Here is a 17,509-nt window from a genome sequence, read left to right as displayed (position 1 = left end):
TAAAGTGTCCACTTCTACACCAGGGCCCATAGTCCTACAAGCTTTCTGTTCTCCTCCCTTCCTGGAAGCAGGTCAAGAAAAGCTAAACTGCTCTGTCCAATATGAGAACTGGACGCTTATGCAGACAGAGCTGCCCCATGGCATAAAGCAGATCCTAAGAAAGGATTTCCAGTGACCAAGCAGACTATGAATAGGTGGGTGGTCGAGACCATCTCACTAGACAAGGAGTCCTCTGGCTTCCCGTCACCTATGGTGGTCAGAAACTCAACCAGGAGTGTGCTGGCCTCCAAGGCCTTCTCTTTGGGCATGGCTCTGTATGACATTTGTGCTATGGCAAACTTGTCCTGTCAGCACACATTTGTCTGCTTCTATAACCTGGACCTGGAATCTGCCCCAGAGTTCCAAGTCCTCTCTTATTGATGTGCTAATGAGATACACACACCAGACAGGGACTTGGTCGTATGTCGCAGTGAGTAATCTCATTCCCACATGCGTTTTTAAAGAATACAGAATAGTTTGTTAGAAGTACTTGGATGTCATACACTTATCGGTCTGCACACACAAACCAGAAACCAAACCAAGCCAAAACCAAGATATTTTAGGCAATATAGAAATCCTGGCCAAGACATGTCTGGGAAAATTGGCACGTGTGGTCACCCTAGTTATTATGATTCTAAAAAATAGGTAAAAAAAAATATGTAACCTTTATTTCTGCTAAATCAGTCTTTTGAGCTATGATTGAATTTATTCATCAAACACAGGTCTGATTATCTTATCTCATAATTAAGAATAATACTTCATTTTTAATTACATCTTAATTACATCTAGTCTTAAATGCCCCTTGTATCTTTCATTTGAGATCAGGGACAAAATTAATATGTTCTGCATATTTTAATATGCTGTGTATTCTAGGTTAAAAAACAATTTGAAGTCCCAGAAAACTGTAAGGCAGTTTGGGGTTTGATTACACGAGTGCAGTCATCTGAGGTCTGGCCAAGGCCATTTAAGGCCAGGCTTCTTCTTTACCATTGGTCTCTCATAAGGTTTAAGCTCATAGGGTTTTACCTGCTCAAGCCTGTATTGACATATAGCAGAAATAAAACAGGGAACTAAGGGTGCTTTTTGTTAGCTTGACAATCTTTTGTCTATAGTGTCCCATTTATCATTATTATCACTGGAGTCTACAAGAGCCTGATGCAAATGATGATTGTTTAACATGTGCACTTCTTCTGTACACCTGAGATGAGGATTTTACAATGGGCTTCTTTAAGAGGCTAGAGAGGTCATCTCAACCTTATCCTTTCGTGACATCATCAGAGCCCTTTGTTAGCTCAGCTCATGAAAATACTCTGCACATGACGCAAAGACCTTAAACTACTTCTCTGGCGAGATGTCGGTTTGCAAACCCATGGCTACTGATTCGTAACTCTTAAAGTTTTAGCTCATCTAGATATTGCAGTTAATAATAAACCTGCTTTAATGTCTGTGTTCTTACACAACTAAGAGGTAACACCACATTGTATGAATTTGTCTTTTATTGATCACATATCTTCATATGAATTTGCAAGTCAGAAATCGCCAAACCTGAAAATTAAAATGCATTCATATGTTTCTATTCTTCAGCATTTGTATACACATTAATTTAATTAAATTAATGTGTCTGCCCCTTAAATATTTCTATGGGCAGTGAAGCTTCTAACAGCAGCTTTAATTGTACAGTTTAATTGTCAAGTTTAGGTCAGAAGAAGATGATAAAGGTATCTAGATACACTCCAAAAGCAAAACATCTTTATTAAACTGAACAGATAAGTCCACTGACAATGAGCAAACAAAACAGCATGTTACATACTAACAATTCCAGACAATTAAAGAAACCGAGGTTCTTAATTACACTGAAAATAATTAGGTAATTAACTAAACAACATGTAAACAGGAGTGATTAAATAGTCTGAGAAACTACAACCAATGAGGAACCCAAACCTCAATTAAAACAACTTAAAAACTGAGTACAAGTATTAAAACAATCTAGTTTTATTCTATACTGCAATTCTGCAGATTTAAATATTGTATTTTTTCATTTAGTTAAGAGATTGATGTGTTCATCATTTTCCCCTAAATATGAGAAATAGTAATTGTCATGTAAGCAAAAACAACTGATTATTATTTACTATTATTTTGTAACGTGATCATACTGTGCGCACACAAGATTTCAAGGTAATGATGCTTTAATTTTTTTAGTCACAAAGGTGAGATGGTTTAGCCTGTTTCTATTCTTAGTTATTTGGAATACTTCCTGTCTCCTCTGTCCTTCGTTCCTGTGCTCCAGTGGAACCGTGACAGCTGTAAGGTTCCCCAGTATAGGTTTGTAGCGGCTGATACTGACAATCTAGAAAGAACGAAACATTATATAATGCTGATGTATACAGTGCAAGTTGTTACAATACAATACAATACAAACTGAGCAAATGCTTGCAGCGAAATTGCTTTTTGGTAAAATTAATGATTTATTTTGTGTTATTTATTTTTAGCTCCTGTACTTTTTACTAGTCTGATGGTCAAGCAGAGCCTACATCTTTTTTAGAATGAGACTTTAAATTACTCATTAGTTTTACAAATTTTTCAACATTAGCCTTTTTACTACATAATAGCACATTTAAAAAAAACTATTCAATTTTAGACAATGCTTGGCTATATTATGTACTTTCATTATAACACACATTATGGCGCTGAGACAAAATGATAACTGTAATAGTGTATTAAAGATGATGGTAGTCATTGGTCATCAGTACCTTCTGGCTATTTGCACAACCTTTGGCCTCTTTCGCAAAGACTACTGTATGTAACTGATATACACTGGAAAAAACTAGAAAGGCCACAAAGTGTTTTCTTCCTCCCACATCCCTCCTCCTTCCCAAACAGATCAGACTCTGTGCCCCTGTAATGTTGAGTGACATGCTGGTCTCTTAGATGTGTTTTCTGGGCTTTTCTCAGTGGTGGCTGGATTTATGACTGATTAGGCAACACTGTGAAGTTCTAAATGTGACCTGGAATGGGACGATAAAAATAAAACGGTCACAACAAAGAAGCGTGGTACTGACGCAAGACCACACTGTTTACAGCACAACTTTCTTGCTCCATGTCCTTAAGGAGGGAGACATTGTGTTTTGTGTAAATGACCTACTTTGCCAAAGCAAATCTCTTTATGGATGTTTGCTTAGGTTTATTTTAAGGATTGAGTGTGTGTTTAGTGTAAGAATTCTTCTCTTGTCCTTTCTTATTTGCATATTATATATTTTTTTTTCTATTTAAAATTTTTAAAAATGACATTGTTTTTGTGGTTTTCCATAAGAGATGAAAAAAATGAAAAGCTAAATATTGTAAAAAATAATGTGAACGCCTTGAATAATATTTAGCTTAATATCCATATGAGGTGGTACCATTTTGATCGTGTGCTCACATGCACTTGAACTGTGCCTTCAACAGGTTGAAGCAAGCATTTTTTACAAGCAATGTGTTTTAACTGTTGTAATAATTAGTGTGTTGTAATGATTATTGGTGCAGTTGAACATAAACATAAGGTTGTTCAATATTGAGTTAAGAGAAACAACATTTCAGCCCTTTATATTTAATTTAATAAAATATCTTCATCCACTCTTAATAGCTATAAAGCTATAACTAGCCCTTTGCAAAGACCCTACTGAAAAATACATCTCAGAAAACTGACAACATGCTAACAGACAAGACAGAGCAGGTTACTTTAGACATGAACCAAACTCCATTACTTAACATTTTTGTACTTTTTTTTTTTTGAAATCCCAAATACTGTTTTGTGGCTCTTTAATTTTCATTTAATTATTGTTTAAGTTAATTTTGTGACAGATTGCTATATTACCTCAGTTCAACCAGCACATAAACCAATCATCACTTTTTCTTTACTACTTATAGCATGAAATATGCAAGCAATAAGGAACGAGAGGCTGTGCTGTATATATATTAGTATGTAAAAAGTTTTATAAGTTTAAGTTTTATCAAAGCTATACAAACAAACAAATTAGAGGAAAACTGTGTGTGGTCCCACTATGAAGAAAGGTTGAATCAAATGTTCCAGTTCATGACAAGGGTACAGGACAGAATAATTAAATAGATCAGGGTTTAGTGGTTGACCTCTCAAAATTCATCACAGGCCCAGCATTCCTCGGGATTAAGAAGGGAGGGATCTGGGGTTTGATATATCTCCTTATATATCTTGATAATTGACATGTGCATTTAAGAGGCTGTGGAAAGATGAAAACTGAGATTACAGTAGAGGTGTCACAGTTTGACCGTAGAAACTGTCTGGAAGATCAAATCATGTAAATTATTCTTGTTTTATAAGATTATGGGTTATCATGGTGCATCAGCTAAAAGGCGAATTCATTGGTTAGAGTCACTTTTTTGCCTATTCTATTCAGTTATTCAGTGCTTGATTCAGTGAAATGATTCCAAATGATATTTATGTCTTAGAAATACACTTGTTGTCTTTTTCAAATCGCTGTTTAAAAGTCCAGGAATTCTTAAATGTAACAAAACCATATAAATGCTGTTCTTTTAAAAAATAAAAGCTGCAAAATTGTTTTCAACTGTGAAAAGAAATTGTTAGTAGAGCAGCAAATCGGCATATGTAAATATCACTATTTTACTGTGTTTTCAGTCAAATAAATGCAGGGAGATTTTAAAATTTAAATACACTGAAGATCTTACTGACCCTCTTGGTATTTGAATGGTTGTGTAAATATCACAATATAATACAGAGTTTTTATGTTGTCAAATTAAACAACAGCTTTTCTTTGCGTTGCCTTTACTTAGGTCAGCCTGTTGTCTTAGCATATTGCTGCTGTGCTCTCGAACAGGCAATGAAACCACTGTTCTAGCTGTTGAATCAGGAATCAGGATGATGCACTTTATAAAGACTTGAAGATAGTGAAGCTGGTCAGCTAGCATGGTCTTTCTGCTGCAGTTAGTGAAGTAGGACAATTTGACTGGTTAAGCCCATTAAAGGCATAATTTTCACCAAATGTAAAATTCTGTCATTTTACCTACATTTCCCAGCATCCCAGTGTAAGTGTGGCAAGACCCTGGTCTTTATAGCCTGTAATTAAGCACTCTTTCTGTCCCTTCTCTCCTCTGCTCTACATTAAAACTTTAACATGCCAGAGGAGTGAAATCATACATTGTGCTGCTCCATTGTGGAATAAAGGTCAAATGTTAAGTGTGTGGTACACACACAGATTAAAACCCCCTTTTAAGTGTACATTAAATACTTCAAGGAAGAAAAGAAATCATGTAATGACTTTGAACTTTAACCCAGTAAAAGTAAATCGTCATGTAATGGGTCACAATAAAACAAGGCTCCATGAATCATGTGCATACATCACGCAACATACAAGACCAGACCTAGGCAATCTGTCCACTTTTTCAAACATTTTCTAGTTTATATTTGTGTAAATCGAAGGAAACAGAATTATAGTGGACTCAAATTAAATAACATCTCTGGTTACGTAGGTAACCCTGCTTTATGGAAAACACTTTGTGGAATGACTTCAGTGTGACAGTATCTAAAAAATACATGTGGGGTGTAGGTGGTACTGCAGCATTACAAACGTCCTGAAGGGAGACTCCAGATATAAGGACATTAGAAGATGCTATGCCTTAAATTGAATGTGCTCTTACCAGCAGAGACAAAGGCAAACTGCATGCCTTGTACTATACACAGATTGCCTCAACAATCCACTTACTAATGGTTTGCTTTGAGACAAACAGTTGATAGCTTGTCCACCTTCCTCCATTGAGAACCTTTGTACATTAAATGTGGCCTCTCACAGTGAGCCAACAGTTGTGGTGATGTATGGAAGACTTACAGAACCGTAGGCTGTGGACCAGCAAGTAGACCAGCACCCCATGTGACCTGGACCGGCAAGTGTCTCTGAAACACTGATTGATGTTTTGCATCATTAAAACCTCTCAACGATCAAACTAAAGCATGGAGTACACTACACAATTTTACAGTTGACATTAGTTGAGGAAAGTCAAAGTCAGTCTACAGATTAAAGCTGACAAGATTCCACAGAAAATTGGGTAGTGTATGATGGTCACAGACTTTGTTTTCATATGTCATGCGTCTCCTAGCAGCAAGGCGCACGTTTCTGTGTACGTTTGTTGTGTTTGGAACAACTTTAAAGTCTGGTAGTGTCATCAGTCGTGTAGTGTATGGTGTCTAGTTTTTCTTTTCTCACAATTTACAGAGTTGGTAAGTGTATGATGAATAGTGTTTAAAAATCTGTTCAGATTTTAAAAGTCATGTTGTGTATTCCAGCCTTAACAGTGACCCCAAAGAGTCCAGAAGCGGACAGTGATGCATCAAGAAGGAAAGCTTTATCTTTCTCCTTGAGAACTAAGATCAAACATCAGCCATGTCCATTGCCATTGCTGCACAGAGCAGCTGACAGTTGATAAACAAATGCGTGTCCTTGCCCGTAATGTATCTAGGGCAAGGAGGCATGCACTTCTTAAACTGTCAATCTTTATTGCTCAAAAACATCACAAAACACCAATCGAGATCGGACTAGTTTAACATGTGCTTCAATCGCTGTTACACTGAAGGCATTCCCCGATGAGTCTTCATGAAAACAGCACGATGGGCCAGTGTTCGTATCATTTCAGTCAAGCCATTCAGTCAGTCATTGTGAATTTTTACATATACAAGCCTGAATAAGTTTTTCCACACTGTAGAAGTCAGTGGGTAACACCAGCTGTTTGGTTAACAAAATTATTCAAAACATTTTCAAAGATTTACTAAAATGTATGTATTATTGGATAGTATTATCAAAAGCCAAATGTGTGATATATTTAATATTAAATTAAACTCAACACAGGGCTCTATGTAGGTGCCACCATTGTTGTTTTTCACAGAAGCAGCATCAATTAAACTACAACAATTGATTTCAAGTAGCGGAACATGAATAATTACAAAAGGGAGGCACATGTTAAACAAATGCTATAACAGTTGATGTTGACCCATTTCCTTTGTCCTCAACATACAGAGTGGGAATATGTAATTTTGTTCAATGTTTTTCTCACCTCTGACCCACATTTAAGCATGCATGTACTCAGGAACATTCCTTCTAGGTTTGTTTATTTACAGCATAGTTTTTTTTTATTTCATGATTCATACATTGAACTGAGTCTGTCAGACTAGCTGCTGGTATCTCAACATGCAAAAGCAAGCTGATTCATGTACAGTACAGCATTCTTGATTCTTAAATACTTGTCTGAATTTGCTTTTGTATGTCCTTACAAACCTTTAGCACTGGACAAGGCTGTTTAAACCAATAAGTAAAATGCAAGCTGAAAAAGAAAAGGTGGAAAATGACCCCCTTTTAAAAGACAGTGTCTCCTTTTTACTCTGTGCTGCTTTGTCTTTAAAAACTTTATACCATAAGAGTTTATTACATTAGTTTGACCCCTCTGCCATTTTTCAGAGACCCTTGTGCCGTTATCACTGTTCAACTTTTAATTTGTATGAAGTTCTTTGATCTAATATAAAAAGTGATTATTGTTCATGGAAGCATCACTATTACTATAGTCCATACTATTTGGTTTGGTTTTGTACAAATATGTTTTGTTCATACGTTTTTCATTTACACCATACACCTAATGGGAAAGTTGTGAAGAAAAGACAGATATGGCTCTCTTTGGAAAGAAACCAGTTTCCAGGTATAACCAGAAGTAAAATAAATAACTTACTGACCACAAAAAAACAAAAAAAAAAACTATATATAAACCTTTCCTAGACCGGCAAAAATTTATTGTTTAATTAAACCCTTTTAAAGTGTAGATTAAATACATTTAAAGACTTCCAGGAAGAAAATAAATTGCATAATGACTTTGAACTTTAACCCAATGAAAGTAAATTGTCATGTAGTGTGGCACAATGTATTCCATGGCACTATTAATCACAGTGTGCCCTGGGTTATAATATGGCCAAGTTTAATATGCTTACATTAAACATGTAAAACAGGTGTAAACATAGACACAGATTTACTAAACAGGGCAAATTAGTTCGAGAGTGCAATCCCAAAACAGCACTGATGGAAGTGTCTGTGGGTGCTTTATTGACCGTGGTCAAATTAAAGAATACAAAGAATACAACTTCTCATTTACCTAATGACTAAAGCAATATACTAAAGCAATATACCAAGTGCAGCACAAATTAACATAAGGATATGTTCAGATATGTTTAATGTGTTCTTCTGGCATTCCAAATAAATGAATACATGCTCTTCCATCTACCACTCGCAAAAAAGTTCAAGAAATTAAAGGTTTTAGATAATGGTGCAAATACCAGTAATTTAAAAAGCTCTTATTCAAGTAAATCATGTTAAACTTAAAAGTTAAATAGCATTTTTATACTTTCCTCCCATAACCCTGTCAATGCCTTTTCAACGCTAATTCTTTGCTAAATGTTTTTTCTGGCAGTACTATTTTAACACCAAAAGATGGTTTGCACTGGCACAATATAATTGTGTGCTTTTACTCAACTAAGCAATGCCCTTGCAATCATGCAGTAACCACATACCAGTCAATACACTTAACTTGTAAGTACAGTAACTTGGTAACTGCATAACAACGCCATTGAACCACCCAGAAAATTTTATTTGTCCTCTGTCTTCCTCTGTAGATAAACCTCAGCTCTGCATCCTCACATAACCATCTTAAGAAACGGAAGGCTCCAGCACCTCCACCCACACCATCGCCCGAACCAGTTATTTCCACTTCTGTGCCTACTGAATCTGTGCGGACCCCCTGCATCCCGGTGCCAGTTGAAAGGACCCTGCTGCCAGTTCCCAGAGCCTCAACCCCAGCCGATGATTCTGATTTGAGCCATAGTATTGAGGATTCAGAGCCCGCCAGGTCCATCTGTAGTAGCTCCAGCAGTGATATAGCTGCAGGTTCCAGCAGCAGTAGTTTAGCTGAAGAACCTGTAACACATCAGGTTCATGTCATAGCTGCATACACCACATATACACCAGAACCTGAACCTGAACCTGAACTTAAACCTGAACCTACACCTGAACGCAAGGAAGAAGCAGCTCGTCAGACTCCAGAACCACCTCCTCAAGAACCAAGTCCAAGTTCAAAGGATCAAATGGCAGAAGACCCAGAGCTAGAGATGGAGCTCAAAATGGAAGAGATGGAGAATAACCGCAATAGTGGAATAGGTAATGTAAATACATCTTTTTGTAGTGAAATCCATAAAATATGCTACAATTTTTTGTTATAAAATGCACGGCTGTGAACATAAACTAGCCACAGTATCAGCCATAACTTTTATAACATTGTTACAGCTCTTTATTCTTGCAAATTTGCTGTCATTTTGACAAAGATTTCCTGTTCAACACATGACCTGTAAAGGAAAAACAATGTTCAATTGGCGCCAGAAGTCTAAAAGCTGAGTTTTACATCAACACACCATCTCTTTCTCTCACTCTATCCCACTAAATCAGTTTAATATTGAATCTGGAGTGAGCGAGGGGAGACAACAGGTAAACAAGACCAGTATATCAAGTTCTCATTTTCAGTTCCAAGCCAACTTTGTAACGCATCACTGATTTTTAAAAGCATAAAATACCACCCCTCAGCTAAAATGTTCTTGGTAGTACACAGTGAACTGTATCCAGTTTGCAAATAAAGCTCAAAGTATACTTTTTTTTTTGCACACACTTGGGTTAGAGTACAGTGTGTGTGCTGTACATGTTGGCATCAGCATATTGTGCACATACTGTTTGTGTGAGCGGGTTAAGAAATACTTGGAATTTATTTTATAAATGTATCATAACTACGTGCACTAAATGTAAAAACGTAACAACTTAAAAAAGAATGAATATTAAATTAAAATAAATATTAAAAACCTTAAACTTATTTTGTCTATCCAAGACGACACTTGCAATGATTTCTTTTTAAATAAATAAAAGCAAAGCAAGAAAATGATAAAAAATGAGATTTTACCTTATAATAAAAACATAAACAGGAAATATAAACATAATAAATAAAAAAAATACCAATGAAAAACTACCCATGTTCTTCAGTTTTTCACTCACCGTTTTCACCTGTTATCTGCTTTTTCCAGAAAAGAGGTTTATAAAAAAGTATTATGGTTATTTAAAAAAAAGAGACCTTTTCTTGAAACATCACCTTTAAAGTAATTGATTCCACCCTTAATTAGGAATAAGTTTAATCAAAGATGACAGCAAATGAGGACACACCTGTTTTTCATGTGCCAGGAGAGACGTGTCTGCACAAAGGGCACTATTTCAATACTCAACTCTTCTTAACGTTTCAGTTAATAAGAGATGAAACCCAAAGCCTTGATCTACGCTGCTGTATTTTTTTTTAATAGGGTGAACTACAGTGAGCAGAGCTTTTCAATTTAGAACAGTAAATAGATATCTCTGTCTCTGCATGCTGGGAAAAATAAAACAGAACAAAAAAAAAAGAACTGTGCTTTTGGAAAACTCAAGCATTGATCGTATACTTTGATCTACAAAATTTCAGTGTAAAAGCTAAGAGGAGAATAGAGAGGGTGTGAGACGCCATTTATTGATCTCTCTGTGCTTACCGTCTCGTCAGAAGCCTGTTATGGGAATAAGATTTATCTGCACCTGAGACCCGGTGATGAGAAAGCTAGTATAAATATAGAATTGTTATACAGCCAGAAGATGATACAGCTCAAATTCTATCATGGATCTTCAGTATATGTAATACATACTGTATCTGTTAGCTGAGGTCTCAGCTTTTCACAGTCCTAGGTTATCTTGTTGCATGTTTCATGTTGCTCCTACTTTACCTACAATTAGTCATAAATCTTGGATGGCCAGTTTTCCAATTTTTTTCTCTCTTTTTTTGACATTTATATAATCATAAATTTGTATATTTGTGGCTATAATAACATCAACATGCAACACACTATTTTAATGATAGCTTTTCTGTCTGTGCAAAAGTCAACGTGAACTTTTCTCTTTCCTTCATATACTCTAGGTATTTCACCTCTTTAGCAGTACTGCAGAAAATAAATAAATAAAAACAGAATATACATAATCTATACATACTTTCTAAAAGATTTAGGACAGAATTGGGAAGTCAGCAAAAAAAAGCTTTTAGCAAAGTAGATTCAAAGATTTAAAGTAGTAATTCATGTCCACTTCCATTTACATTTCACACATAGCAGAATTTTTGTTAGTTGTTTTTACTTGCAAAAATCTTTATTATAGCTTTGATTTAGATAAAACGGGAGGAGTAGTAAATTTACTCTTGTTTTAAATCTTTCTTGTAAATACATTGCAATCTATATGAATTTACAGTTAAGAAAATTACTAAACATCCAAACTGCAGCCAATTCTACACAGCTTCGTGACTTAGTTCAAAACTACCCAAAATGCAACCAAAATGTTCTTTTTTCTTAGCTACCATTTGCAGACACCAGGGGAAAAATATATATATATATATATTTATTTATCGTAGAGTGGACACATACCATGCAGTAACTGAATGGAGCTTTTCTTAGCTGCTGAACTGCCATTTCTATGGCAGATATATTACTTGCTGAACTCTTCTCAAAACACCCCACATGTATTATTTCTCTTTAAACGCCTGCTAGCTAACCTCCAAAGGAGCGGGACAAGATAATGAGTAAACATTTAGTCACCACACCACTACTGATGCAACACCACTCATGTTGTTTCTACTCCAGTTTGTTCCGGTACGTCCAGATGATTCATAAGCTGACTACCTGCAGCTGTGCATCGTCTATACCACTGACAATACATACAGTGCACTATAAAACCCTTACCATAATTTGTGAACATTCACCTTTTGTTCCTTAAAAAAAAACTAAAGCTGATTGATTACTTAAATGACATTGTCGTTTGCAGTAGTATTCAATCTCCACACTCAATGTGTTTACATGTACTTTGAACCATCAGTTTTAGTTTCAATAAAATGTCATTTTTGCTTTTAAATTAAAATTTTAAATTCATATCAGTCTATATTTTGCAAAGTTGGACAAACAACCCGTTGAGTGTAGATGTGTTTTGTCCCGTATGTATATATGTTAATCAGACCAAAGATGGGTGTGATCCAAAAGACAGAAGTATATATTTATTAAAACGCAGATGTAGCTCACATGTAGACTTTCTGTAATCTTAGGTAATTCCTTTGATGGTTCATATCAGATGTGCAGAATGTTCAGGCATAATTTTGGCCTATTCTAGGTATTCCCAAATTGTGGCCATTTACCTATATGTTTTTCAGTCCCTTCGGTGATAATTTAATCTTGTGTTAGGGATCATAGCCCTAGCAATGAACTTTTTACAAAGTCATTCAAAGTCATGCAGTCACTTCTATACTTTACAGTTTGCTGTGTGGCCAGTGAACAACTATATGTCATCTTCTTCCTGTTTGCACATGCACAATTGAGCATTTACCCAATTCCTAAGCAAGCAGCATGTTTTAACTTTTTTTTCTTAGGAATATTAAGGGGAATTACACTTTTGATTCTGCATAGTTTTCTGAGGAACAGCAGGAAATGTCATTTGAATATTGTAAAAGCAATACTGGAAGGAGGTCCTGGTTTAACGTCTTTGTTTTCAGCCCAAAACTAACCCACAGTTTATTTATTCATTGAAGTGTTTGGTAATTAGCCCAGTATTAAAATTTGGTGGGTTAGTCAAGTGGGTGCAAAAACATTCAGGGAGTTTTTCCTTGACTGGAGCTGAATGTTCTTGGACTAAAAGACTTAGAAACAGACAGGCAGTATGTAACAATAGAATAAGACTGTGCCACTTCTAAATGGATGCATATAGAAAGATTCCTTCCTGTACTTGAACTTACTGATTGGTTTATGAACACAATGTGATGGTTAACACAGGTGTTAACTATCACTTGCTAGAAAAACCAAGAGAAAGCCCATTGCATGATGCGTCCCAGGTGTCCTCCATCTCTTTCTCTTTTATTAAGGAGGACACCAAAGAGGGCGGGTGTAACTGCATACAGATCAGCCCTCTGTGAAGGTCTCACCACATCATAACAACATAATTTCAACTTCAAAGCACTTCAGATAATCCCTGCCTTGTTATGTCTGCTGTTACATACATTAAAGGGATAGTTCATCCAATAATTACAATTCTTTAATTAATTTCTCATCCTCATGTCATTCCAAACCTGTGAAAAAGCTAAATTTTTTGGAAGACAAATTAAGATATTTTTGATGCATTCTAAGTGCTCTCTGACCTTCCCGTAGACAGCTAGGATTTTAACATAATCAAGGCTCAGAATCGTAGCAAGGACATAGTTAAAACAATCCACATGACAGCATTTCAGCTATCATTTACAAAGCTACAAGAATATGTTTTGTGTGCAAAGAAAACTAAGATAATGACTTTACTCAACAATTTGTCTCTGTGTTACCGTATAGCACTGTTTTATCGCAAAGATATCTATGAGAATGCATTGCATACAATACATTGCATACAATTGTACCACTGATATCACATGGATTATTTTAATGTTGTTCTTGCTGCATTTGTGTGCCTTGATCATGGCAGGATCTTTGCTGTCTATAGGAGGGTCAAAGAACTCACAGAATATCTTAATGTTTCAAAGATGAACAAAGGTCTTACAGGTTTAGAACAGCATGAGGGTGAGAAACGACAGAATTTTTTTAAGTTCACAGTCCTTTTAAGTTCTTCTCCTCCAGATCTGCTGTCTGAATGTAGTCCTTTTTTTCATTTTAGATTGGTTCCTTCTTTAGATTTTTAAGCTTCTCAGTCTGTCTTTATAATTAAGATGTCCCTGGTCTCAGAAGTTCTCAACTATGTGTGTGTCTGCACATAGTAATTCTGCAAAGACTAATCTGCGAAAAATTTCTAATAAGTTCATGGTTCACACTGTCCTCGCTTTCAGAAGAAAAGATTTATTCCAGCACATATAAGTTACAATTTTCTCTGCCTCTCTTTGATGAGTGATTGATGGCAAACCATTTCATCCAGCTTGTGTTGTAAAAAGTCATTATAAAGTGTTATAAAGGTTGGACCTCTGCTTGGATACAAATGATTCATTCGTTGAATAGGTTTGCCATGTCTTTACAAATATTAGACGTAGTTAAATCATTTGGCATGCTTTTCTGCTGAGATCTACTGACACTGGCAGTTGATGGGCTCTCTGTGGCCAATACTTGTTGTTACATTGGCTTTATTTGAAAAAATATAATTCTCAAAACTACCCAGAATACTGAGTGCCCTGTTGATTACAGTATTTACTTACTTTTTAATTATAGCTGTATTTAATATGTATTATATATATATATATATATTGTGGCGGGAGTGAAGAAACACACAGCAAGGAGGGCTCAAATCAAAACCCCAGAGGGTGGTTTTATTAACAAAAACAAATATCTTCTAGAAGTGTAGGTGGTTGTGCCAGTCCGTGCCGTGTAGGTGCTCGTGCTTCCTCTCTCTCTTCCTCTTCCTTCGCTCTCCCCTTCTCTAAGGTGCGTGGTGAATCCGTGTCCTCTGGTGCCGTCTGACCGGTCTATACACTGCTTTCTGCGGGATAAGAGAAGACCCGTTAGTTATCTCTAGCATGGAGACAGTTCTCTTGACACTGTGCTGCGTGGCCTTTTTATCCCGCCCTGCTGACAAGCAACAGCTGAGACCGGTCAGCCTGTAACGAGTGCATTGCTTCGTCTGTTACCAGGACGACGCTGATTTATATCACATATATATATATATATATATATATATATATATATATATATATATATATATATATAAACATTTTTTTATAAGACTTTGTCTTATATGTTTATATTACAAAGTTATATTTTAATCCATTTTCAAATTTCTTAAATATTAAGTAAAATAAATAAAGTTAAATCGGCTATTGGCCATGCAGCTTTTTAAGGGCATCTGCCTTCAAAAAACCCTCATCGGTTGACCATTAGTTTAAATGTACTTTAAGAATTTGGCATTATAACAAAGCACACTTTAAATGCTGTGTTGACAGGTTTAGAAGTAATTTTCACACAATAATGTCTCAATAAATAGGTTAATGTTGGCGTCCTTGTTTTTGTTTTATAGAAAGTTTTATAGCAAGCAAAATGTTGTGGTTACTAGAAACCACTGGTAACTAGAATGATAATTTAGCTGATTCACTCCTACATTTAAATGTGGTTGCCACTCCTAAACCTTGTACTTTTTCTATGTGTGTATGGTCTTTTTTTCTTGTACGTGTATCTGTTTATGTCTGGGAGTGGATTGTGCACATGCAGCCATTTAACTTTGACAATCAGTTTTAAAGTAATACACCTTCCATGGCTTAATGGTACAATAATTAAAACAATTACACACTAAATATTGCATTATAATTTAGCAACATTTGCTTTTCCCTCTCTCTTTTCCCACTACAGTCTATTGCTGTGCACCCGTCTCCCTGCGTTCTGGACGCCGGTGAACTGACATCCATCCTTTCTCCACCTTTTATTTCACCTTCTTCTGCCTGATGGGTTTCTATTCACTTGCTTCTGTCTTCCACACTATTCTCGTTGCTCCCCCTATGCTTAGTTTCCTAAAGCTTAAAGCAACCCAAGAACTTTCTTATTTCTATGTAAATATATGCTGTACCCTATAGAATTTGATTAGCTTTGGAATCAAATGAAGAAACGGAACCGTACAGCACGGTCAGAGCTATGTAGGTTTACATTTGTTTAAGGAGATTAAACTGATGTTCGGAAATGATTTGAGGGATATTAAAGCATGTGATGTAATGTTCACAAGTCAATGGCAGTTTCCAAACCTCATATGCACAGGTTTTGTTTGCATGCTGGGTTCTCCAGACAGGAAAAGTATGTGCTGTTTTGTTTAAAACATACATATACATATACCACCATGTTTATAATCGTATTTATAGGTAGGAAAACCACAGATTTATGAAGGGAAGCAAGAACACAAGAAAGAATGTCTTTGTTTACACTCAGCTTTTAATTAGCGTTAATGTAGTTTTAATTGATGTATTTGCCCCCAAGAGCAAGCTAAAACTTTTTAAGATTTTGTGCATTTTATGTTTGTCTTTAAGAGTCTGTGTGACTTATTAAATGGTTTGAGATATGTTTAGCCTTTGTTTTCATTTAGACAGTTAGCGTCTCTTGTGATTTCAGCTGTGAGGTGATTACACTTACAGTAGAGATTTTTAACCCATTTAAAACAGCATTATTTGGGAGGTGTATAGAATTGCATGAAGCATGCTATGCCTAATAGAGAGCTGACTTAACTCATCGATGAGGTAATTCCATATACAGTAAAGAAACTGTGGATATATCTCTAGGGGATGTGATAAATGATATACTGGTTAATAATATTGCATTACATTTGTTTTTCTTCAGCTTTATTATTTATTCCAAACTTTGGTTATGCTATTTATGATCCCATGCTTAAAAAAAGGGAGAAGTTAAAATTAATTTCAATGTTTTGAGAGCAAGCTTAAAATTTCAGGATAATACAACTGTCCTTCATAATGAAGAATCCTTATTAAAAAAAATTAGTTCTTGAGAAGTAAATTGTTTGGTATACTATTTTATTATTATTACTTAGGAGAGAAAGAAACAGTAGGTCTTTTTAAATATTAACTTCTGTTAATCAAAGTTCAGCCAAGTTCGTTCATAGGTATTATAGGTAATAATGAATCCCTGCTTATTAGCTGATCAAAAAAAATGTTGTATGAACTTTTTACAGTGTGGTCAGTGTGAGTCCTCACTGCTTGACATTACATAACATTACAGTTTCTAATAAGCCACTACTTACCACTACGTGCTATTCATTTCTTTGGAATTTTTAATAAAGCGCTACTTACGGCTCCTGCTCTGATATAAAATAGTGCTGGAAATGATCCGAGGAATGCCACTGTTGTGAAATGATTTGTCACCTGGGAGGACATACCTGTGCGATTTGCCACAAAGTAAGATGGTTTGCTTCATTTTGCATGATGGCTTGTTGATGAGATCTTTGCATGGTTACGCATGCAAGATTTCAACTATATCAGACTTAGCAGTGCGGTTCTGATTTCAGAAAAAAAAGGCTAATTTTGTGGATGTGACACTGTTTGTTTACTCATGGCACAAAATGTGTCACTAATCGATAGTGAGTGTGTGCGTGCACATAAACTCTCCCTGTGGTTGTAGCTGGCGTATACATGAGTTCTGCTGGGAAAGGGTTGGGAAACAGCTTGTGAGTCACAATGAATCCAGGAACAGGCCTCTCGTCAACTTAACTACTAAACCTGAACACACACACGCACACATTCACTCACAACACACCCAGAGTTCATCCCAAGGTTCCTCCAGTAAATCATCCTTCATCACTTCTGTCTGATTTGAATAACCTGAAAAAGCCAGTTGCATTTATTGTAATAACAGATGATTATG

General features: G+C 35.8%; 1 protein-coding gene across 1 annotated transcript in view; it reads left to right on the top strand.

Moving 5' to 3' along the window:
* Positions 1–17,509, top strand: part of cobl (cordon-bleu WH2 repeat protein) — a 39,887-nt gene that overhangs the window by 14,959 nt on the left and 7,419 nt on the right. The window contains 1 exon segment of the mRNA XM_043260850.1: positions 8,717–9,257. Within this exon segment, the coding sequence (XP_043116785.1) occupies positions 8,717–9,257 (541 nt within the window).

This window comes from Puntigrus tetrazona, chromosome 16 (assembly GCF_018831695.1).
Source record: "Puntigrus tetrazona isolate hp1 chromosome 16, ASM1883169v1, whole genome shotgun sequence".
NCBI lineage: Eukaryota > Metazoa > Chordata > Actinopteri > Cypriniformes > Cyprinidae > Puntigrus > Puntigrus tetrazona.
This window is presented reverse-complemented; position numbering and strand designations above follow the sequence as displayed.